Genomic DNA, 23,277 nt, shown 5'->3' on the forward strand with positions numbered 1-23,277 from the left:
CCCATGCAGATCTTGACAGGTTATGCAAATGTTAGTCAAAATGCCCCGATAAATCTGTCCCCGGGAGCTGGAGCTGGTACGGAGATGGCCACCCCAGAGCGCGCCGGCGCGGGCACAGGTACCCCGGCAAAGCCTTCTGCATGTGTGTGAACACGATGGTGAACAGAAGGGGCCCACGGCAGCGGCGAGGGGGGTTTAGGATGGGTGCAGCGGAGCAGCGCGTGCACTCGGCATCGCTGGGGCTCAAACACAGTCGGTCTCGTCCCCACATCCCTCCCGAACAGTGGTGGTGTCACCTGGGCTGAGGCCTGCTCTCACTCGCACGTGGTTTAGTAGAGAAAATACCCTGAATTTGTGTGGATCCCATGTCTTCAATGCCTTCTACCTCCTGTGTGTCCTGTCCAGCTTCTTCAGAGAAGGTAATTTATTCAGAAGCTCATTAAGCAATTAATTCTGCTCCTTGTCCTTGAGTTCAGATACTTTTGACTGGAGGGTAACGAGATGATCTTGCACAAAAGGCTCTGTGCACGTTTTAGGCGGATTACTTGAGGGGCTGGTGAGAGGAACCGAGTGTTCCCTGTCCAGACCGCGGCCTTCCTAAACGTGTCATGACGGAGAACACCTGCTTGCTGAGGGTGAGTGTGCTGAAGGGGAGCTTCATCCGCGGGAAGACAGGCACCGGTCTGAGTTTCCTTCAGCCCGCACTGGGGCGTCTTCCTGCACAAGCCCTGGGAGCTCGCTCGAGCTAACCTGCGTGCTTCTGATCGCCAGGCGTGGTGCTTTTGCTAATTGTTGTTAATAGCCAAGAAGCGAGCGTAGCCTTGCGTGGCCCTTTGCAGAAGAAACGCTCACCTCCTCTGTCGGGTAGACTCGTGCTGGTCGGTGGCTCCTCCAGGTGCTTCTGTAATCCTGGTACCTGCTCCCAGGGTATTTTTACTCTGATTTACTGCTGTGCTGTGACCGGGGAGGCGGCTGGGAGGGGAGCCCCATGGTGCCACTGAGCCTGGCTGGGCTGCCTTCTCGGCTGTGGTTATTCTGCGGAGAGCTGAGGGCACCCGGTGTTAGTACCTCGGTGGGGACAGGGGAAGGCGGGAAGCCAACGAACCCATGACAGCCTGACCTTGGGAGTTTCCTCCTTCGTTTTAAAACGTTGAACATCTGCATTCAGAGGGAAGACCTACTTTGGCAGCGGCCGTTGATTCAGGTGTCATCCATCGGGTGGGCCCGCAGAGCTGCTGCGGAGCACTATTTCTGCTGGAGACGCTTCCCAGGGGTCCTCTGGAGAGGAAGAAATGTTTATTGGCAGCTGAGCCCGGGTCCCCAGGCACTGGGTCCCTCCCGGCCCACGGAGCGTGTCCTGCTCTGGGAGGGAGGCTTGGATTGATTGCTGAGGGGGCAGCATTTTTTTAAAGTCTGTCGTAAATTGATGGTAGGTGGAGCAGTAATGAAGATAAATGAGGGAGCTCTTCCCGGCAGATTAGCCTGCTGCTGACGGACGCTGCACCACGGCAGGCTTGAAATGCCTTTGGCCTGGCTCAGACCTCCTGCTCACCTGCCAGCATTCCTCGGCACAGCCCGGACGGAGCAAAGCTTTGGGGAAATTGCCTCCCCTCGAAATTCAGAGGGCTTTGAAGGGCCTGGGGTGAGACCCGGGAGCCTCCCAGGTAAACACCAGCTTGAGCGCGTGTTCTGCAAGAGCAGAGAGGGCAAAAGGTGCTGCTCAGCCCCCTCGTGCTGTCAGTACGGGATTCAAAAGGGAGATGGTTTAATGCTGTAAGAAATGGGTTAGGCAGCGGGGAGGTGGGGTTCCTGTGCCTGTGTTAAGAGCTCGGCTAAAACGTCGCCTTTTTACTTGTCTGTGACTGCGGCAGCTCTGCTGAAGGTCCCTTTTCTGCATGAGCAGTCTCAGACGTCTGGCATGGAGTAAGGTGCTATCATGTGCCCGTGGCAGACTCTTTAAATTCTTTGAGCAGTTCCCATCAAAGCAGTTTTCAAAGTGTTTTTTCTCTCACCACTTAAACTAATATTTCCTAGGGCCATTGGGTAAAATCCCCATCCAGAGATGCTCTTTGTGCAGTAGCTGATGGGTGGCTTAGGACCAGAATAATCTTCTTTGCCTTAATCCCATCCTGCTGCTTTGACCTTCCTTCAGACATCACCGCTGTAGCCTGCTCAGCTCCCTCTGCCCACACATCTCGCTGCCCCGGGAGAAAGCCCTGGCTCCTCGGAGAGCAGTGTGAAAGCAGCCCCCGCTGGAAGTCTTTACAGTGAATGTTACCCTTGACTTGTCCTTTCCTGTTGTTGCCGTAAGCTTATAACTTAAAAACTTGCTCTGAGTGTGTGAAACGTCCTTACCTGCCCGTCAGCATGATGATGATCAACGTTAGGAAAACGAACAACGTATTTCAGGGGGAAAGCAGAGCCTGCCCAGGCTGTGGGCAGTGGAGCTCTGGGAGGGAAGTGTAGAAACGACCCCATCAGCTTCAGCTTATGCTCAGGAGTTGCAATGATTAAGGTAATTCTTTTTTTTTTTTTTTTTTTTTTTTTTTACTGGTGATAATTTAGTTTGTGGGCTCAGCTGTCTTGGTTGTACATTGAGTCAGTTTGTGTGGATTGGTACCTTTTGACCAGACTCTCTAAAACAGCTGTACACTAAATAAAGCACCTTTGCGATCACTGCTTGTCCGAGCTGGGAGAAAAAAGAATTGAGGAAATGTCTAGAGATGAGAGGGGCTGATCTCTGTATCTGCTGGCAGCTCTGCGGCTGCCTGCCCCTCCTCTCATCAGCTTCAATTTTAGTTGATAGTTTAAGGTTTGGGTGTTTGGTTTGGTTTTTTTTTTTATGGGAAAGGTTTAGAAGCTGATCTAGCCTCTCCTGCTTGACCCAGTGTTATGTCAGGTGTCCCGGAGCGTGCTGCTGCTCCTGAAGGATCCCCTGGGGCTCTGCACGCGGGGTGCCACGGCTCTGCTCTGTGGGGAGCGCCCGGTCGCTGCCGAGGCAGGGACGGCTGTGCTGCAGGACCGCGGAGCCGCGGGGCGATGCCGCGCTGGGGGAGCGCCCTGCGGGGCGTGCAGGAATTCAAAAAAGCAAAGAACATCGTTTTCTGATACAGGTTTATAATGAATTTTGACTTAAAATAATAAGCAGTGTACACAACATACAAGTGAGTTTTACAGAGATGCTGTCGTATCTGTAACTTCAGAACCTACCAGTAAGTTCACAGATTCTCTTGCTTTCTCTAGCCCTCTGTGCCTGCCAGCATCTAGGGGTGGCCCTTGTCTTTGTGCAGTCATTCAGGTTTTTTCAGTCCCAATTTACAGCTCCGCTTGTCGCCTTCGCTGGGGAGACGGGGGGAAGCCTCAAGCAGAGGTTGCTCTTGCTCGGCGGGGTCAGCAGCGGCCGGGGCCGTGTGCCGGCTCTGCCCGAGGGAAATGCAGGGATCGCGGAACTGTCTTACGGGTTTGCAACACCCTTCCTCTGGCCTTGCAAAAAAGTAAAAGCAAGAATGCTTTCTGCAAGAGCGGATTATTCTGAACTAGTGTTTTTCGCTGGTGAAGCTTTACTGCGACAGAAGTTCTCCGGGGAGGTGCAGGTTTCCTCAGCCATCGCATCCCGACGATCGGTCCTCCGAGTCCGTCTCCGTTGCACAGAGCACAACGGGCAACGGCAGTTTCACAGTCGAAGCAAGGATTGCAGACTCCTCCTAGGTAGGGGATTAGTTTTGCTGGGCAAACGGAAGGGTCCACCGTACCTCCTGGGAAATGTAGTCCGTCCTTTAGTGCTTTGCAGAATTAATTAAATAAAAGCCATGCAGTTGAACTACAGCTCCCAGAACGTCACGGCCCTCAGGGCACAGGGTCTTAAAAAAAAAATGGCAAGGGGGGTGGCAGGGGCTTCTGCCCTCTGCGCTCCCGTCTCCTCAGGTCTGGTCCAACCACTCGGCCCGTTTCGGTGCTTTACACGTGTGCACGTCCACAGTGTCCTCGCACTCCTTGCAGCGCACAGCGCAGCACCAGTGGAACTTGCACTCGCACTTGGTGACGCGGGTGACGCGCGTGGTGTCGTACCCCCGCCCGCAGCACATCACCTCGCAGCCGTCCGTCCCGCGGGACATCTTGTTGCACACGCGGCCGGCCGTGCCCAGGGAGCCTGGAGAAGGAAGCGAGAGCGGGTCAGGGCGCTGCTGCTCCTCCACCTCGTTCCAAGGCTCCCTCCACCCCCTTGCCCCGCAGTTGCCAGCAGCGGTAGGAGCTCCCAGCTGCCACGGGGACCTCGGGGACGACTGTCTCTGTGCTGAAACCTCGTTGTTTGTGCCGCAGCGTGGCCTCCACAGGCTGTGGGGGGGAGGCCGGGGAGCCCGTGCTGGCTTTAAGGGCGCGGGTGGCGAGCCTGGCCGGGGCTGCAGCTGTGGTGACTCTGCAAGGCCCCTTCCCTGTACCTGCTGCTGCAGCCCCCTCTGCTCGGGCTAAGGACTCGCTGAAGGGCGGCGGGAGCACGTGCTGCCTTCCCCACCGAGCCCCCACGGCCCCAGAGAACCCCTGACCCGGGGATACTCCAGGCTGGGAAACCACTGATCCTCCCTGCGGGAGCTGAGCAGCCCTGACGCCGCCTGCCCCGCTCTCCTCCCAGCCTCGGGCTGCGTTCAGAGGAGAGGCCAGCAGCCTGCCGCACGGAGCGGGCTCTGCTGCCTGCTGAAGGGAGCTTTGCTCTGCAGCAGGGAGGCTCTGAGGAAATGCTGCCCCATGTTCATTACAAGAGGCCTGATGGGTTTGGATCTTTGGTGTAAAGCTGGGGGATTTTGGACAAGCCCAGTCCTCTGTGCAGGCAGGAGGTGCTGTGGGGACCCAGCACTCCAGTGAGTACCCACACCCGCCGAGGGCCTGGGTGACCCCCACAGCACAACCCCACACCAGGGACGGGGGTTTGGTGGGGAGCTGACGTCCCGAAGGAGCCCTGCCAGCTTGGGCTTGTCGGGAGCTGCTGGCCTGTCAGGAGGGGAGGAAGAGCTGCTTTTGGGCAACGACTGGAGCTTTGGTTTTTACCTGCTGACTTGTCCATCACGCAGTAATCAGGTGAGTTCTCAAAATACACCAGATCTGTTTTTGTGGGCTTCCTGAAGTTCTTGTTGGCCACCGTGAAGCCAGTGCCGTCCTGGTTCATCGTCACCTGGATGGCCCCGTTGTATTTCTTCCTTAGGTAATCCCCCGTTTTTCGGAAATCTGACATTGCCAGCCAACAAGTCCTTAGTGTGCAGGAGCCACTGACCCCGTGGCATTTGCACTCCAGCTTCAGGAAACGCTTCACAGCCTGTGGGAAGAGGGATGCCGTGAGGACCGGCGGTGCTCCCGGGCGTCCGACACCGTGTCGGGGTCTGCACGTCCCTGGCGGAGCTTATCAGCCCTCGCCCGTCTGGGACGGGGCCCGAACGGGAGGGGGTGCTGCATGTGGAGGACGCACTCCCATGGTCACCGATGCCTCGCAGCGAAGCGAGGACACGTGCTGGGGGCAAAGGTAAGCAAGGTCCTGCCATCCCCCTGGGGCCGTTCCCCAGGCAGGGCGTGCAGGGGGGCACTGGGAAGGCAGGGCAGCGTCCTGCCCCCGTCTGCAGCAGGACCTGCCCTCTGCAGACACCCAGGGTCCCACTCCTATGCCCGGGCTGCTCCCGCTGCCCGTTCCCCCGCGGGACATCCCGGTGGGACGGCTGGGCTTGGCAGCAGGGGCTGCACTCACCATCCTCCCGCAGCGGTTGTTGTGCAGGTTCATCAGCGCCCGGGCGTCCTTCACTTTCTTCTCCTTGGCGTCCACGAAGGCTTTGGCAAAGCGGATCCCGTAGTTGATGTTGTCGCTGCAGCCGCCCCAGTCGAACTCCCCGCGCTCGTCCTTGGAGCGGCCCCTCTTGAGCGGGTCGCAGCTGCAGGCCTTCAGGTCCCCCTGGCTGCACGCCCGCGTGATGGCGTACACCACTCCGGCCGAGGAGATGGCATAGACGAAGGCGGCCTCCCTGCTGCCTGCCGCGGGGAGAGAAACGGGGACGGGGAGTGAGCAGGCCGGGCCCACCGGGGAGCAGGGCACCGTGCGGCGGCACCTTCACGGCTGGGAGCGAGACCACCCCGCCCTCGGGTAAGCCAAGTCCAGCCATCGCTGGTGGCCACCGACTCCAGCCTTGGCTTCCCGGGCACCTTTCAGACTCGGGAATTTCATGTTGAGCCTCAGGGCTCAGCAGCTCGGGGTGCTGGGCTGCTCTCAGGGCTGCCCGACCGGTCCCCCTCGCTGACCCTCGCTCAGGGGCCGTGCGGGTGCCCATCGGTGCTGGCACTGCAGGACCAGCCAGCGCCCTTCGGCCGCGGCTGCCTCCCTCCCGGGACGATGCTGAGCGCAGGAGCTGGCGCCAGCTCCGGCCGGGCTCGGCTTTCCCCGCGCGGCACAGCTTGCCGCCTGCTATTTTATGTCTCTGGTTCGAGTTCGCAGCTGTTTTTATAATGCTGTAAAAGAAGCTGCAAATCAAAACCATGTTCGTCTTCGTTTCGAGAGCCTTTGAAAGCAACTTCAAAGGCAGCAGGGCTCTCTTTGGGCCTCGCAGGATGGGGCTGTGGTGAGGAGCTTTCATCATTCCCCATCCTTTGCCAGGAGAGGATGCAGGCAGGAGTAAAGGTGCCGTCGCGGGGATGGAGAGGCTGAGAGCGGGCAGGCTGCAGCACAGCAGGGTGAGTGCTGCATCCCGGCGCTTACAGCCCCCTTCCCTCCAGCCAGCTCCTCTCTGGGGGTCGGGCTTGCAGGCTCTGCTGCTTGTCCGCCCCGCTGGGCAGCTGCCCCATCCCCCCGCCAGCTGGGAGCAAGCCCCCCGCTCCCCGGCTCCCTCCGCAGCGCTCACATGTCCTCCATATGAGCCGCTCCCGGTGAGTGGAAAGGCTCTTTCCTTTGATTTGGAGGCCACATGGCTGGATGCGCCCCGGCACGTCACGGGGCACGGCAGCATCTGTCCCGCAGTGCGCCAGGGCTCACGCTGGCTCCTGGGGGCCGCTTGCTGCCGGAGCCCTCCCGGGGGCGGCGGGAGCCCTCGATGCTGCTCCTGCTCTGGAACCGCCCCTGTCCCTGTCCCCATTGCGCCTTTCCTCTTCGCTCCTTGGGTACATCCCTGCTGGTGTCGTATCCGTCCCTCACCTGGAGCGGGAAGGACCCGGGCAGGGTCTGTGCCCACCCGTTCGTGCGGGGCTGGTGTCTGCCCCGTAGCCGTGGTCCTGCTGCACCTTGGAGCCTGAAGCGAGGACTGGAGCCACGGCTCTGCCTTGCCTCCCTTGCCATGCAAGGGAACAGCCCGTTCCCACGTGAATTGCTGAGTCCTGGCCAACCCTGCTCTCCAAATATTTATATATCCCATTACTGTTTACATATAAGCCTGCTCTCCGGAGGTGTCTCCTCCTTCCCCCTTCTCCTCCAGTGCTCCCCCTGCTCCCTCTCATCTGGTGCAGCTATTCCAAAGGCAGTGCTCCGCTCCCATTATTGCTTGATTAATTTACAGGGGAAGGCAAAGCTCTCCTAAGGGAGTAACCCAAGCCACCGGGCACGGCAGCCCAGCGGGAGAAGAGACTCTCCCAGGGAGACAAGGCTCGCGGGAAGGGGATGGGGATGGGGCAGAACCTACTTCGCAGCATGACCCGGCCGAAGACGGTGTGGTCCCGGTCCAGGGTGCTGCAGTTCCAGCGGTGGTGCCGAAACTGGTGCTGGCACTCCCGGATCCACTCCTTGGCTCCCTCCCCGACCGACTGCATGATGTCGGGGTACCTCTGGCACAGCTGCCGCTGCTTGTTCACCAGCCCGGGGATGTTATCGCAGATCACCCTCGCCCCCAGCGCCCCGATGTACCTGCGGGAGAGAACGATGCCACGTTAGCGCGCTGCCCGCAGAGGGCGAAGGGGCAGGGCTCTGCCTCCCCCGGTCCTCGCCCCCCTGCAGGGGTGTCTTTTATCGAAGCCCACCCTTCCCTCTTTTCTCTCTAGCTGTGTCACAGCTGCTCAGGGCTCTGCCGAGGGCGTCCCCCCGCCGCGACGTGCCCTCCTTGCAGCATCCCCTCGGTGTGGGGGAGCCACAGGGCATGCTGTGCGGCGAGACCTGCCCGCTGCTGCGGTTCAGGCAGGCAGGACGCCGGGACAGGGCACCGCTGAGCCATCGCAGCCGCGGGCCTTTGTGTTCAACTCAATCATCCCAAGCCGCACCAGCCCGGGGCGGGGGACGCTCTGCTCTGCATCGCTGCGGCAGGGAGCAGGGGGCCCTGCGGGGCCCATCTCCCCCAGGAGACAGCCAGCCCTGGGTGCTGCAGGTCAGGGGGTCTGCGTCCCTGAGAGCCTCAGCTCTCGGTGAGCTCCTGGGGCAGCAGCAGAGGAACTCGCTGATGTGCAAAATCTCCCTCCCACCCTCTTCCCTACATCCCAGGGCCCAGCAGAGCAGGATAGAGCCCAGCGGCACTGGCGCAGGCTCTGCAATGTCTCCTGCCTGCACGCTGGCCGGGGCACGCTGTGGGAACAACGGCCCATGGCGCTGGCACCCGCGCGATGCTCAGGCTGGGGAGAAGGAGGAGCAGGCGTCACCTCTTGTCGCTGCAGTCCTCATTAACACTGTTGTTCCCTGGCTATCTAGTCCTCTCTGTGCATCTCTTCATGGTGAATATTTATGATCATGACCTGAAGCTGGGTAACTGGGAGAACTATACTGCGTCTCCTGTCCTGCCTGTACCCTGCCTGTACCCTGCCTGCATCCCGGTCCCCTCCCTGCAGCGATGAGAGGGCGGGAGCTGGGAGCAGAAAGACAATGTGCAAACAACAGCCTGGTAGAGCCTGGCTGAGCCCCATGGGCAGCCTTCCACAGACACGGGGTGGGGGGGACAACCCCGAGCTCTGCCCCGCAGCCTCGCACCAGCCCGGACAACGGCGGCAACGTGGAATTTTCCATCCCGGTCAGTGCCTGCCCGCCCGCCCGCCCCAGCCAGGCAGCGGTGCCGGAGGATGATGTTTGCCACAGAGCTGCGATTCTGCCTGGAAGGGATGAGGTTTGGGTGGGATTCAAATTTCTCAACCCCCCAGACTGGAAGCAAGAACTTTCCTTTAGTAACAGTAAAAAGCAATAAGCTTGGGCAATATTTTATTGTCTCTCTCTGGCCATGTTCTATGACTTCTATCAGCCCCAGAGAGAGCTCGCAGGCTCAGGAAAGCCCTGCGAGCACAGAAAGCAATGGGATCTGTTCCCTTTTTTAAAATATTTTGTTTAAATGCTGGCAGAAGCACAAGGTCATCTCAGGCTGGAGCTGAGGATAATAAACCCAGCTCCCCATGGCTTTGCAAGCCCCAACTCCAAGGGCCAGCGAGCATTATTTTCACAGGCTTGCTCGGCAGCCTTTCATCCTGCAGCAGGGGGACAAGGGAGATGGCAGAAGCTGTTTAGGAAAGAGAAGCCAACAGGAGCTCATTGAGCAATGCCGACTGCGGGCGTTTAATTGCCTCGCTCGTGCTGGGCTGCGAGAGCGGCCGGTTCCTCCCCGCGGTGAGCCGGGCAGGGCGGAGGAGCATCCCAGCAGCTGGGTGATGGTACAGGCTGGTGGTCTTGAGCGGGGCTGCAGAGATCCCGTGGGTCAAGCATGCCCAGGTACCCCAGCCCTGAATTCCTTCTGCCCAGCCTGCCTGGTCTCAGCGAGGATGGGGACGGCTGACGTGTCCCTGCCGGCACTGCCAAGGGCTGTGACGAGGCTGCTGGGAGGCAGTGGTGTTGCTGGAGGGAGGCTGCAGCAGTAGCCAAAGCTCCCCAGTCCTGGAGGAAAGAGGTGCTGGGAAAGCTGGAAAAGGTTGAACGTTCTTTGATGGGCCACCTCACCAGGGACCTTGCGGGGACCCCATCCCCTGTCCCCCTCCAGCCCTGCTGAGCTGTGGCAGCGGCGGTGGCTGTAGGCAGGGCTGCCTTTGGGGAGGCACGCTGGCAAGGGAGCTGCCCCCACGCCCGGAGAGCCGGCAGATAAAGCACCGACTAACACCATCCCCTGGGAGACTGAGATCAAGGAAAACCCTCCAGACAAGATAAACACCAGGCACTCCCTTTTTCACACTGTGAGCTAATTACTCCTCGTTAATTCTCCTGCCAAATACCCAGATCAGCAGGAGAAAGTGGAAGGAGAGGAGGGTGAAGGGTGCTGGCCATGAGGGAGCAGCTTGCTGTGCAGAGTCCCAGACCCCCTCTGGGGTCAGTGGCTGCATCTCCCTTCGCTTGTGGCTGCGAACAAGCAGCGCATTTGCTGTGGTACCTACAGGCCTCCGCCAGAGATTCTGTACCAAAATCCCTCCCATGAGTGCTGTGTCGTTGACAAGTGGCATGGCACAAGCGGGGGGAGAAGTCCTCACGTGTCTTGGAAAGGCTGCGGTTACCTCGGCAAGACCCGAGATCTTCCATTCCGTGAGAAATGCTCCAGTTGGGTTCAGTTACTCTGAAATGGAGCGAGACAGGGAACATCAGAAAATTCTGCCAAGCAGAATTTTGGGAGGGAAAAAACCCAAACATTTGTTTTGGATTGATTAAAGCATCCCTTCCAATTTTATTTCTAAAAGTCTATGACACTATAAAAACACTGAAATAGAAAGACAATGGATGTTCTGAGAAGTCCCCAGCCGCCTTATCAGAACTTCATTTTTAAAAAATGAAGTTGTGCTGGAAGTGGCAAACTTCTGTGAAATGCTGTACTCTTGGGGAATCTGCATTTCTATAGCAGGAAAAAAAAATGAAACCCCAAGCCCTGAGTTCGAAAAAGTCTGTGAGAGGGAACCGCTCCTGGTGCTGGAGGCTGCTGGGGCCTGGGCTCGTGGATGGTCAGAGGAGAGAGGCAGGAGCAGCCGGTGAGGGCCGGGCAGCTGCAGCCGGGAGGAGATGGAAGGGAGGGGGTTAATAATTCACTGCACATGGGGACAACAATCCCCCACCCTGTCAGACGGGGTTCCATGGGATGCTGCCTCCTGTGAGGTCCTTCCCCAGGAGAGCCCTTGGAAGCGCCGCGCCGTTGGCTCAGCCCAGGCAGAGGGGCTGGCACCGACCCCTGCGCGATGTTCTGTCCTGGCCTTGCTGCCGCCCAACCTGCCGTCCCGACCCGGCCGCGTTGCCCGTTTGCTCCCAGAGCCCCGCTGCCAGGAGAGGGGCGCGAGCGGCGGTGCTGGCAAACGCCGCGCTACCACGCGTGGCACGGGACCCCCGCCTCTGTCCCCTGCGAGGAGCAACCGGCGCAGCAGCGGAGGCTGCAGACCCCACGTCACCGAGGCAAGTGCTTTCAGAGCCCGCGAGGTGAAGCGCTCCCCGCTCCCCGCTCCCCTTCCTCCTCTCGCAGGCGGTCCGTGGCGCACCCACCGGCGCGGCTGAAGCGAGCTCTTCCTCAACAGCCGCGAGCACCGGCCGCTCCGGCGCGCTGGGGGAACAGGAGACAACTGTCACATGTTGGCTCCCGGTGGTTGTTCTTGTTCTAAGGGTCTGCTGACTTCGGCTCTTGTAAACAAGGAGAAACCTAAATTGCTTCTAAGATAAACATGCAAACCAGAGGCAGACGCATCTATTTACTTGGCAGCGTGCACTTTGTGCTAAGCCCCTTCCACGGCTCGCCTCCGTGCTGTATGCGTCCTGCTCCCGCGCTTCCCACGAGAGCCTGCCCGGCTCCCCGACGGACTTGCAGACTCCTCAGGGTGCTCTCGCAGACCGTGTCGTGTCTCTGCCCTCAGCTCCGACTGCGCTGGTGGAAGTCGGGACAGCTCAGAGCTTTCCTGTCCACGGCTGCTCTCCTCCCTGTACGTGCAGCTCCCTGCGGGTTACGGGGCGATCCCCGCAGTTGCATGTGGCCTGCGAGTTCCTGGGATCTGCTGCATCTTGTCCCAAGGATCAGATCCCAGTATGCCTCGTCCCTTCTCCGTTTTCACCGTGCTGGAATCCTTCTGGATCAATAAACCGTGCTTTTGGCCCTGACATAGTGTACGCAGCTTCCCAGTTGCTCCGCTCTTCGACAGGAAAGACCAGAAGTCTCAGGAAAGGCACCGTACCCCAGCTGGAGCAGTGGGGGATCATGAGCACGGCCAGATCCTAAGGCACCGCAGCAAGAGGCAGACGGCAGCTTCTGCTGCTGGGGAAAGGAGCTGCCGGGCCAGCGTAATCCCGGCCGGGTCAGCAAACCAGCTCTGCGGCTGTGGAGGGATTCCTGCAGCATTGAAAAAACTATTTGAGCATGACTTGATTTCAAAAGGGAAATTTTTGAAATTGCCGTTCTTACGCAAACCTCAAAATTTGAAATTGTTGTGCTCTGCTTTCGAATTGAATCAGCTGCAGAAATGTTCGAAGTTCCCACTGTGGGGAAATCAAGGCTGTGTCAATTCCACCAAAGGCACAATTGTGAATGAGATTAATGCAAGCTGAGCTTAACTGAGGTCACTATCCCAAGTCAACTTTACACCGGGAGAAGGCTGCCCGTGCGAGCAGCTATGCCGGGGCTGTGAGCCAGACCCCGGGCGCGGGGCAGCTCGGGGTGCCACCGGCTGCTCCCCGGCACGGCGGGGCAGCGCAGGGCGAACCTCCCCAGCCAGGGAGGTTGACCAAACCACATTTAAAACAGCAAAGACAAAAAATCAAGCAAGCAAGCAAAGCACCAAGGTGTTGCTCCTGGCGCGTGAAGGATGCCGCTCAACTCGATACCCTCTGACGGCCACCCGCGGCCTGTCACAGGCAGCTCTTCCACCTCATATGCCTCAGGCAAACCACCTCAGCGCTGTTTGGAAGAAATGCTGAGCTTCCAGCCCCTCCACAGCTCCAGTCGGTGCCACCAGATGCCCCAAGCCAAGCTGTAACTGGGGCTCAGCCCTGGCTCGGGACATTCCCCTCGGCACGGGGTCTGCTCTCACCCCCACGCGTGCCGTGCCAGGGTGAACTGCAAATGCCGCCTGCTCCCAAAAACATCCCCAGGAGGGGTGGCCTGGCGCTGTTTAGGCTCCACCAGCACTTACGGCGTCGGGGGTTTCTCCAGATCTTTCTGCCAAGTGAGTGCTGTGAAACCCCCAGAGCTCCCCCGGCCCGTGCCCGTGGCACGCATGGTCCGGCCATCCCTCTTCCAGCCCGACGTGTGCCCAAGCACCAAGCCCGGGAGGACGCCTGCGGCCTCTTCGCCCGGCTCAGCGCTGGGGGACGGCAGCCGGGCAGGTGCCGGAGCCCCGGTCCCCGTCTCCTCAGGCAGATGCTCGGGCTCTTGTGCCGCCTGTCCCGCAGGCTGGAGCCGTGGTTTGCGTCGAGCCTCGTCGCTGCTGACGTCTGCTCCAAGAGCTCTGCGGAGGCTGAGCTGAGAGCGTGGTCTGGCTTCTCGGTGGTGTCAGAGGCTGTTGGAGCCCGTTCCCTGGGAAAATGGATTCACCTCCCCACTGCTCTCGTCACCACTTTGACGGTCCTGAAAGATCAGCTTGGGAGCCAAACTGTCTTGGCTTCTGTTCTCTCACTGAGTTGACACAAAATCTGTATTTTGGTGGGAGGCTGGAAAGCCCTAGGCAGCTATTGGAGGCACCTCGTGCAGATAGGATCACCTCCAACATCCCTGCCTCCTTGCCTGATAAAGAGCAAATTCCAACGCGCCTGGCAGCATTTCACCTCCTCAAGTTCTTTGCATACTTCCCAAGGCTGCTGCCCTTTCCTTCCTCTGCCCTCCCTGGCTGTGGGCAGACAATTTATAGCCAACTGCAAAGCACTTTGGGTTGCAAGGTGTGCTACAGATATTTGAGATATTATTTTATTATTATAAACCCGGAATATTTTATTAAGCCCCACTGGGAACAGGGCCATCCTGGCCTGCTGGAATTGTTAACGCCTCGGAATGATTAATAGTCCTAATTTCCTCACTTAGAGCCACTACTCTGTATGTTGAGAGTGTTAGTCTCACTTGAATAATTTTCAATATCGTAATGTTGAGCCACTACCAGCGCCATTCAAGGGACATACTTTCCACTTTCTGCACCACGACCTTTCTGTTCCTTGTGCACCGCCCTTTTCCCAGCGGTGTGCCTTCGGCTCCTTGCCCGAGTGCCTCTCGGTGCTGCCCCGGCACCCAAGTGCAACCAGTGGGACGCGGTTTCTGTGGGAAGGACTGAAACGCTGCAGGACTCTGGTGCCTTCTGCAATAGTGGCCAAAATCTTGCTCAGCACCAGGTGAACGCTGTTCCTCGGGGGGCGTTGTTGGCCACGGGTGAATACAACACAAATTGCTCATCAAAAATATGCTTTATCCTGTATCACATTTTTTCTCCCAAAAATCTCAAAGAGGGAGGTGGGGAGGTAAGACAGCCTCTGGTGGTAAAGCAGGACGGATGATTCTTCTCTTGTCTGTGGCGTACCTGTGTGTCGGGTGTGAGCTGCTCAGAGCAGAGGCCGGGTGTTTGCACAGGACCTAGCCCAGCACAGACCTCCTCACGGTGGGCTGCAGGCACTGCTGAAATCCGTACTAGTAATAGTAAAAGCTAATGAGTTTGGAAGAGCAGAAGGATTTTTTTTTCTGCGTTTCTTTGTAAGAAAGATTTCCTATAGGTGAAAGTGACCCTAATGAAAAATGAACTAAGAAACACAATTAGGATTATTATAACGGCGCAGAGTGACTGAGAGAACCCATCTGTTCAATGCACCCCGACCAAGAACACCAGGGCTGCTGCAAAGGCCACAGGGTTCATTCTCCATCAGCCTGACGTTACTTTAAAACTTATTTTTCAACGCGCGGCTGCCTGGACAGCGGAGCCATGGAGCGCCTCCGGATAAAGACTTCCTGGTCGCTGACCTCCGGCTTTTATTGCCACGCAAAGCGCTCTGCAATAACAAACGCACGTCCGGGGCGAACCCCCCGGAGACCCCCCGTGCCCCGAGCGCTGCCGCGCTGCACGTCGCCTCCCCTGCGAGATGGCGAGTTCCCCTCCCGGCACCTCGCCTGCGACAGCCCCGGGGCCGACAGCGGGTGGACGAGGAGCTGCTCCGCTGCGGGGGCGCGGGCGGAGGAGGGAGCAGTTCATCCGCGCCGTGGGACGGCAGCGGGGAGCCACGGACACGCAGTCCTCGGCGCTGCGGGACCCTCTGCTCGCGAAGCCCTCCTGGGGCTGCCGCGGGGCTGCCCCGCTGAGACGGGCACGGAGGGGAGGCAGCGGCACCCCCGCGCCCCGAAGGGTTACACCGACTGCCCGTGGCGTTCCTCCACGCAGCTGTCTTCCCCTTGGCTTAATTTCAAACATTCCTATTGATGCTATTTCCCCTCCCACACACCTCGGTGTGATGCCTGTTTAAATGAGCCCCTCTCTCCTGTATCCTATACCCACACATACACGTGGCTCCATTTTTCCACCCCTCTTTGCGCCCATCCACTGCACCCGGACCAGGACCCAGCGCTGGTGTCACAGTGGAAACACACGGCAAACCGCGGCGAGGAACGACTGCGGGAGCACTGCTCTGCTCCTTCCTACCCGTCGTGGTGGGAACGTCCCCTTCTCCACCTGCAACGCGGGCGGCCTCGCCAAGCCCTCGGCAAGAGCCGGACACCAGCTCCTGGGGTTGCTCTCGCCCGGAGGGTGCGATGGGCTCTGCCCCTGGTGGCTGTTCCCCGCCCCGGGGACACAGACCTTCCCTGGCCGAGGAAGGGAGCCCGAGCGTGGTGGCTGCCTAACGGTGGACGAGAGCATCCCTCGGAGTGCCCGTCCGGGCATCGCGCCCTGGGGTACAGCGGCTCCCCAGGACCCCCCGTAGCCCGCCCATGCCTTGAGGAGCCCCACGTGGCCGCTGGGCTCCTGCGCGCCGCCCGACCCGCGCCCAAGCTAGTCTTCCTTCCACAGATTTGTTTTATCTCTTTGGGAGCCTGATGCCTCCCATCTGTTCCAATGCCAGACGAAATTAAATATTTGTAGTTTCCAAGGGCTGTGGTTAGCAATAAACAAGTTAGCTAACGAGGATTTGGTGCGCCGGCGGGTTGGGGGGGGTTGTGTGGGCTCGCAGGCAAGCGGGTATGTGTGAGGGTGGGGTGCATACGGCTTTGTGTACATTCTTCTTTAACCAAACCTTTGATTTAAAATGGCTTTCCACACCAGAACAGCTAGCCAGGCTCTCAATAGCGAGGAAACTCTACTTAGTTATTTACACCAAGTTTGTTTATTGCACAGTTTATGTTTATAAGCAACATTTGTCTAATCTTCCCAATCTTTCGGAAGGAATTTCGGAGGCCGCTTTTGGGGCCCAACATCCTCTCGCCGCGCACGGGGCACAGCCCTGCCAGGCCGGCGCCCGCCCGGGGAGAGCTGCCGGCCCCCGGACGATGCTGTTCGCCCTACCCAAGTGCACTCGAGTGTAAACGGGATTTAGGGATTTTCCCGTGGCATTCCTTCTTAATTTCTGTCTGTGTTTCAGCTGGTATTTCGTTGCTAAGTAACGCTTTCCAGTTTGGGAGCACTTCTGCATGGGTGCTGCTCCCCGCAGCCACAGCCGGCCCGCTGCGAGCCACGGCGGCCTCCGAGCCCGGGCAGCGCCGCCGGCCACAACCGCACGGGCCCAAGCCCGTCCCTCTGCCTGCGCCAACGCTGATCTCGCCGCTACAGGCTCCCAGCACCCGCACATGCACCCACAGACACTTATTCAAGTGTCAAAGTTCACCAATTCTGGGCGTTTTTGGGAGGCAGTGCAGGCCGTGCCTGACGTCACTGAAAATTAATAATTTGCAGTTGTTTAGAAGAAACATTTGGTTGATATTTCCTTTCCATGTACTGTGATCAGAACTGACCCAGTTTTTTCTATTAATCTACTTTAAAAGTCAACTCTGAAAATGAGAAGCATTTCCTCTATTTCCACAAGTTTATTGTGTGTGAATCCCTAGAAGAATTTGGCAATAACAATAAAAATCAGGAATGATGATGCACCACCAAATGTATTTACTGTAATATCAGTAGTGCTAAGGATGTGCTTGGAAACCTATGTAAATCACTGAATAACTTTTTCCCAAACCACAGCTGGTTGAAACCATTTTCAGTAAAACACAATTTCATCTAAACATGCTATTTGATCAGAACTGACACGTCCAGCAGAACAGCGCCCGCTTCAATGAAGGCTTTTCTTAGGAATGTTCTGGTCCACCGAAAAGAAAGTACGACTGAAAATGTGAACTTTAGAGTTTAACGTGTTTGGTTTCTAATTTATTTTTTTTTAAGTCACGCACTTCAGGTCCCTGAGACCAATTCTGCTTGCTGAAAACGCTCAAAGGAACTGTGCTGGGCTGCTCCACGGCTGAGGAGCCGGCCGGGCTGCGCGGGGGAGCTGCCGGCCCCGGTCTGGGCTCCTGCCCCAGACCCCCGGGGGCTGCCCCCGCTCTCCGTTCTCCCTCCAAGGGGAGGCTGCCAGCGGGGGAACGGGTCTGCGAGCCGAGAACACAAACTGCTGCGGGAGCTAAATCTCCCATCCTCCAAATCAGCCACAGCTACCGAGGCTTAAAATGTGGCCGGTTTTCCTCCCACTTGCTGAGAAGAGACATGCGCTTGGAATTAGGGCAGGCACCGCGGCGGAGTTGTTGTGGGGAGAAGTGGGGCACAACAGCGAGGAAAGGCAGTGTTTTTCACACTCCCGCTGAAGAAAGAATTTTCACCCTTCAGCCAGAATCCAAGTGTGTTACCAGAACTGCCCAGCTCTGGGCAGGCGATGCTGCGACTACTCGATACCTCGTCTTTTCCCAGCTACTTTACCCCATGCACCCGCTCCTCAGCTCTAACGAGCCTCCCCTTCTCTTGCCTCCTCGATAATGAAGTGAAACAATCCAACTTCTCCGCTGCCCTAAGACTCTTCCTTCCTTCCTCGGCTTCCAGCACATCAGCGACACCACCTTCCGCACAGATGCCGCCCTGCCTTCGCCTGCCCTGACGGGTGAGGGCAGACCCGGCGCTGGAAGCCAGGTCAGGGCTTGGATCAACCTGATGCTCGCCGATGGTGACTCAGCCCCCGCGGGGTGCCCAGGCTGCAGGGGCACGGCCGGGAACGGCACTGCTACCGCCAGGTCTCATTACACGTGCCCCGAAGCCCGTGCTGCCCTCTGGAAGAAGCCACCCCTCACACAATCCACCTTTTGTGGCTGGTTGCAGCCCGCTGCCCGAGCAGCACGTCCCCCGGGCTCCCCGTTCCCTCCCAGCCCCGCAGCTTTCCCGTTCGCCTTCCTCATCCCGGAGTCACTCTCCCAGGGATGCCGCCACACGCCCAGACGTGCTCTCAAGCACCAGGAATACTTGTGTTATCCGCACGACTAAGTGCTCCCGGGCCCTCGCAATGTGCTCCACGGTAGTTGAGGAATTCCAGAAACCACCATCCCCTTTCGGTGGCAGATGGGTTGAATTTGATTTGAGTTCTGCTTCACCCACTGTGATGTGCTAATGATGATGAGATTGGCGTGGAAAAGTGTTTTCCACAGGATTAGAGAGGACTTTTACAGGGTGGGGGACACCGAAAACTTTTCTGCAGCAAACTGGTTTTTTTTGCCCCTGTTACTGAAGCAGCACGAGGCCGCTTGGAAAACTTCACAGTCCTTGTTTTCCTAATTATTCTCATTCTGCACACATGAATTTTCATTGTTACAGGAATCGGAACAGGAGGAGAATAATTTCTAGAAGGCTGATATTTTCTATGGCATCATTTCTACCTGTTACAGAGCCTCCTCTTACCGAAAGGAGGGAGAACGGCAACCCTTCGCCTACGAGAAGCCGTAACACAAGCGCGCCGGGCAACACCGCGTCCCGCGGGGATCGGGGAGCTCCAGCGCGATCTCCCGATCGCAGAGGACGCATCGGGGGCGCTGGCGCTGCTGCCGCTTCCCACGGCTAAACCGTACCGAGGGGCTCATCCCGCTCCCTGCCGCTGCCCGGGGAGGGACGGCTTTCGCGGGGGGGGGGCGGCCTCGGCTCCCCGGCAGATGCGGCGGGAGCCGGGGGGTCCCCGCGGCAAGTCCCGGCCCCGGGGCAAACGGGCGGCGACGGCGCTTTCCGGGCGCGGGGGGCGCGGGGAGCCCTGCGGTGGCCGCGCCCCGGGGAAAGCCCCGGCTCCGCGGCAGGTTTGGGGCGAAGGCGGTTTCCCCGCCGCCGCTCCGCCCGCCGCCCTTCCCCGGGAGCCCGGGCCGCCGCCGCCGCTGCCGGAGCCGCGCAGGTGGAGCCGGGGGAGCCCCGAGCCCGTCCTGCCGCGGGGCTCCCAGCCGGGACCGGGACCGGGACCGGGACCGCGGTGCGCCCGGCGGCGCGGGGGGAGCCGGGGAGCCCGCGCAGCCCCGGCCGGTCCCCGCCGCTCCCGCTCCCCCTGCCCGGCGCGGGGCTGCCGCGGCCGCACGTCGGGCGCTGGGCTCCGGCTCCGGCACGGCGGGGCTCGCTGCGCCCCCGGCCGGGTTCCCCATCCCCATCCCGCGGCCGCGCCCCGCGCAGCTCCCGCCGGCGGCAGCCCGGGGCCCGTCGGGGCCCGTCGCGGGGACTCACCACCACGAGGAGTCGGCGCGGGGCGTCAGGGCGAGCAGGAGGAGGACGAGGGCCAGGCAAAGCCGCGGGGCCGCGCCCGCCGTCCGAGGGAAGGCTCCGCACTCCGCACGCCCGGGGGCCAAGGCAATCCCAGGAGACGCTTCCAGGCGGTTTGGGCTGAGCATATCTCTCCGGGGCGGGGTCCAGACGGAGAAATGACCGGGGAGGGGGGTCCTGCCCGCGCTCCCCTCGGGGGCACTGCCCGTCACGGCCCCGCGGCGCGGCTGCCGGCTCCGCGCTGCTGAGCGAGCCCCGGCTGGGCCCCCGCTCCCAGGCGCATGCTGCTGCGCGGGGGGCGGCGGGGCAGGGCCGGGCCGGGCCGGGGCCGGGGCCTGGCGGCGGGGGGGGGCTCCCCGGGGGTCCCGGGCCGGGGCGCTCAGCGGGGCCGGCGCCCCCCGAGCGGCGCGGGGCGGGCGGCGGGGCCGGGCCGGGCCATCGAGGTCCTTGCGCGGAGGGCGAGGACGCACTGGGGCCGGGAGCGCGGGGGCCGCGGCCAAATATTGACAGCGCCCGCCGGGCTGCGGGCTCTCATTGGGCAGAGTCAGAGGCGCGGAGCCGCCGCTCCGGCCGGACCGACCCCCACCTCCCCGAGGGCACGTCGGACAGCCCCCTCCGGGCTCCTGCCCCCGCCGCCGCGCACCGGGGCCGCTCCCACCGCCGCGCCCGCGCCCGCACCCGCGGGGACGCGGAGCGGAGCCGCCGGCCGCGGGCCGCCCCGTCGGGCTCCGCCCGGGGAAGGGGCGCAGCGGCGCGGCGGGATGCTCGGGGCCGGGGCCGGCTCCTCCCGCGCTCGCCCCCCGCCAGGTGTCACTGCAGGGTGGGAAACCGCCGGCCGCGGGGCTGCGCGGGGCTGCGCGGGGCTGCGCGGGGCTCCGCGCCCCTCTCGGGGAGGGGGGGCGGGGGGCGGCCGACACCTTCCGCGAGTCCTGCGCGGCGGGCGGGTCTCTGCGCGGGTGTCGGGGGCGGTGCAGAGCCCGCAGCGGCGCGGGGAGGGGGGACACGGGGGACACAGCCGCTGTTCTTAGGACACGCACCCCCCGGGGCGGTGATGTCCCCAGCGAGGGACATCCCCTGCCTCCCCCGGGACAGCCGCAGCCCTTCGTGCCGCTTTGGGGAGAGGTCTCCCGCCTCTGCTGTGCCTCTGCCGGCGGTGGCTGCGGGACAGGGAGAGGGACAGGGTGGGCGAGGTGCCCTTGGCTCTGAGCTCCCCTTCCCTCATCGCCCCGGAACTGTTGGCTGGGAGCTGGTGAAGACCCACCTTACCTGGGAGCTCCCTCTTCCCTGTGTGGTCCCTGGCTGCCTGGCCCTCCCACACCCAGAGGCGAGCAGGCATTAGGCTGCAATGGGTAACCTCTCATGGCTGGCACTTCCCAATATGCCTAATTATTTACTGGGATTGTAAACCTCATTATCCACCAAAGTCCTTTTCACATTGCCAGAACCCTCAGCCGCCTCCTCCCAGCTCAGCTCGTGCTGCTCTTTCCTTCCCATTGCTGTTGTTGCGGATCAGAGAGCGACTCCCCCAGCCCAAGAGACGCGGGCACTGGGAACTTGCACTTGTTTATAACCCAATTAGACCTCGGAACAGTGCAGCGACAGAGAGCTGGTGCGGGCAGGGTGCTGTCCTTTTGTCTGGGTGCCTGGATGCAATATTGCGTCGCAGCTTGCTCATCAAGTGGTTGCACCAAAAAGGCTGGTGTTTACAGACCCGTGTGGAAGGCTGTGCGTTCGTTTAGAAGATTCATCCTAGCAGATAGCGTGCTGGGGTCTCTGCTGTTGCCATTCCACGGGCTTTTCTGTTACCAGATTGTCTGCAAAGAGAGGAGACTGCGTTCTCTGTACCTTGCTCTGATGGGAAAGGAAGGGGAGGAGGTGACAGGTGCCACATTCGTCTGGGTGTGCAGGTCTTGGCTGTGACATGGTGCTGGGCAGGAGACGTCTGTGTCGGGCTGTACCTGGCTCCAGGATGAGGGCAAGAGGCAGCGGTGCCAGCCCTGGGAGGGGAGGGTGATGGGCGTCTGCAGGAGGGTCGCAGCTGCAGTTAGGCATTGAGGTGGCACGCCTGGGCGGGGTCTTACACTTTGCACCCAAAGTGCTGAATTTCTCTGTGAACCCCGTTGCTTATTTTGATGCTCTCCTCCACAGGACCTGCTGACAGCCCACGGACTGTCCCCTGGACTCCCCTGCCTTCGTGTCAGGCTCTCCCTTGCCTGGCTGCGCTCAGCAGCGAGGGAGGCCGGGGCAGCCCTTGCTCCTCCAACTGCGGCTCAGCCGGGCAGAGACTCGCATTTGATCTTCCATTCGAATCAGCAGTGCGCTCGGGGTGTCTGGGTGCTCCGTCCACATGAGCTGCGGTGAGTAAATAAACAAGGCTCTGCTTTCAAAGGCTTTCACGATTCATTAACTTCAAAGGAACGAGCTCGCTATTTTCCTAGCAGGTCGGTCACCCCAGAGACGTGCTCCGGGTGCTGAAGGTGGCGGCTGCTGGGGCAGCTGCTGCAGAGCCTGGTGTCACGCTTTGGCAGCATGGAGCTGCGGCGAGGAGCAGAGGGACAGTCCACGGTTGGCGTTGCCCCTGGGGAGGAAAGCAGCGTAAGGAACTGTGCAGGCGAGGACGGTCTGTGGCATTCCCTGCCCTGAAGAGCTGCTCCATAGGTGCCATCCAGCCTGCAGCGTGCTCAGGGCATTGTCGGGCAGGGTTTGCAAGGCAGGGACGTGTACCCCATCCACGCCTGCTCTGCAGAAGTCTCCCCATCTTCTCACGGAGGCAAAGACAATGTGGTCTTGCCTGCCTGTGCCGTCTTCCCGTGGGCGAGGGTGCTCTGCCCAACGAGCAGGGCTTGCTATGGAGGTCGCTCGCCCTCCCCAGCTGTCCCCCCCGGCCGCAGCGCTGGATTCCTGCTTTGATTGTGCAGGCACAGGTGCTGGGGCTGCGCCAGGAGCGCACAGAGCTAGCGGAGATTGCGGAGGGATTGCTGCACCTCCAAAATGCCCGTGCTGGGCACAGCTCGGAAGCTAACCTTTCATGCGGCAGCACCAGGAATAACTCGGAGCCTTGCATAATCGCAGCCGCTTGGAACCCCAAGGGAAAAAAATGACTGTCCCAGGATAACCCCCAGTGCCAGGCCTGATGACCTCATGGGAAACCTGTTTTTTTTGAGGCAACAAAGGTCCATTATAAAGATATTTGTTTGGAACTTATTTTGGGATGGATAGTGAGGCCCGACCAAGCTCCTGAACTTCTGCAAAAGGAGCCACAGAGGGGCCGTGTGCCGGCAGGGGCAGCGCAATGGGCACAGCCGTCTCCTCTCCGGCCACAGCACAGCAGGGCCTGGCTGCCGTGGGGACACGGCGCTGGACATCATCACTGCCCAGCACGGCGGCACCAGCAGAGTCCCCAGTGAGAGCCGTGCTCACGGCAGGGTGTCCTGCTCCGTGCCCCGGGCCCCCACGTCCCCCGGCATGTGCCAAGGAGGGTGCCTGGGGAGCAGCAGTCCCAGGCCGGCTGGAGGCAGGTGAGGGGCTCCTTGCTGGGGTGCAGCACTGGGCCATGGGAGCCGAGTGCCTTCTGCAAGCTGCGTCTGTCTGGTGCAGTAAAGGAGACCGTGTGGCCCCGGGTGCGCCGAGCCCTGGCAACTTCAGCCCTTGGTTATGAAAGGAAGGTCTTTTGTCCCCTAAAAGAGCGACAACGCCCAACGGCCCAGCAGTCCCCGGTTAGCCCCTGGCTATCTC

The 23,277-nt window shown here is 60.4% G+C and overlaps 1 protein-coding gene across 1 annotated transcript; it reads right to left on the reverse strand.

Annotated features, from left to right (window-relative positions):
- Positions 1 to 3,920: 3,920 nt before the first annotated feature.
- Positions 3,921 to 19,670, reverse strand: WNT2B (Wnt family member 2B). The gene is made up of 5 exons (XM_086476399.1): positions 19,507 to 19,670; positions 7,644 to 7,864; positions 5,732 to 6,009; positions 5,044 to 5,308; positions 3,921 to 4,150 (listed from the first exon to the last, which is right to left on the reverse strand). Exons 1-5 carry the CDS (start codon positions 19,668 to 19,670, stop codon positions 3,921 to 3,923), a joined length of 1,158 nt encoding a protein of 385 aa, XP_086332525.1.
- Between the last annotated feature and the right edge of the window lie 3,607 nt (positions 19,671 to 23,277).

This window comes from Leptosomus discolor, chromosome 21, assembly GCF_034619465.1.
Source record: "Leptosomus discolor isolate bLepDis1 chromosome 21, bLepDis1.hap2, whole genome shotgun sequence".
Classification (NCBI taxonomy): domain Eukaryota; kingdom Metazoa; phylum Chordata; class Aves; order Leptosomiformes; family Leptosomidae; genus Leptosomus; species Leptosomus discolor.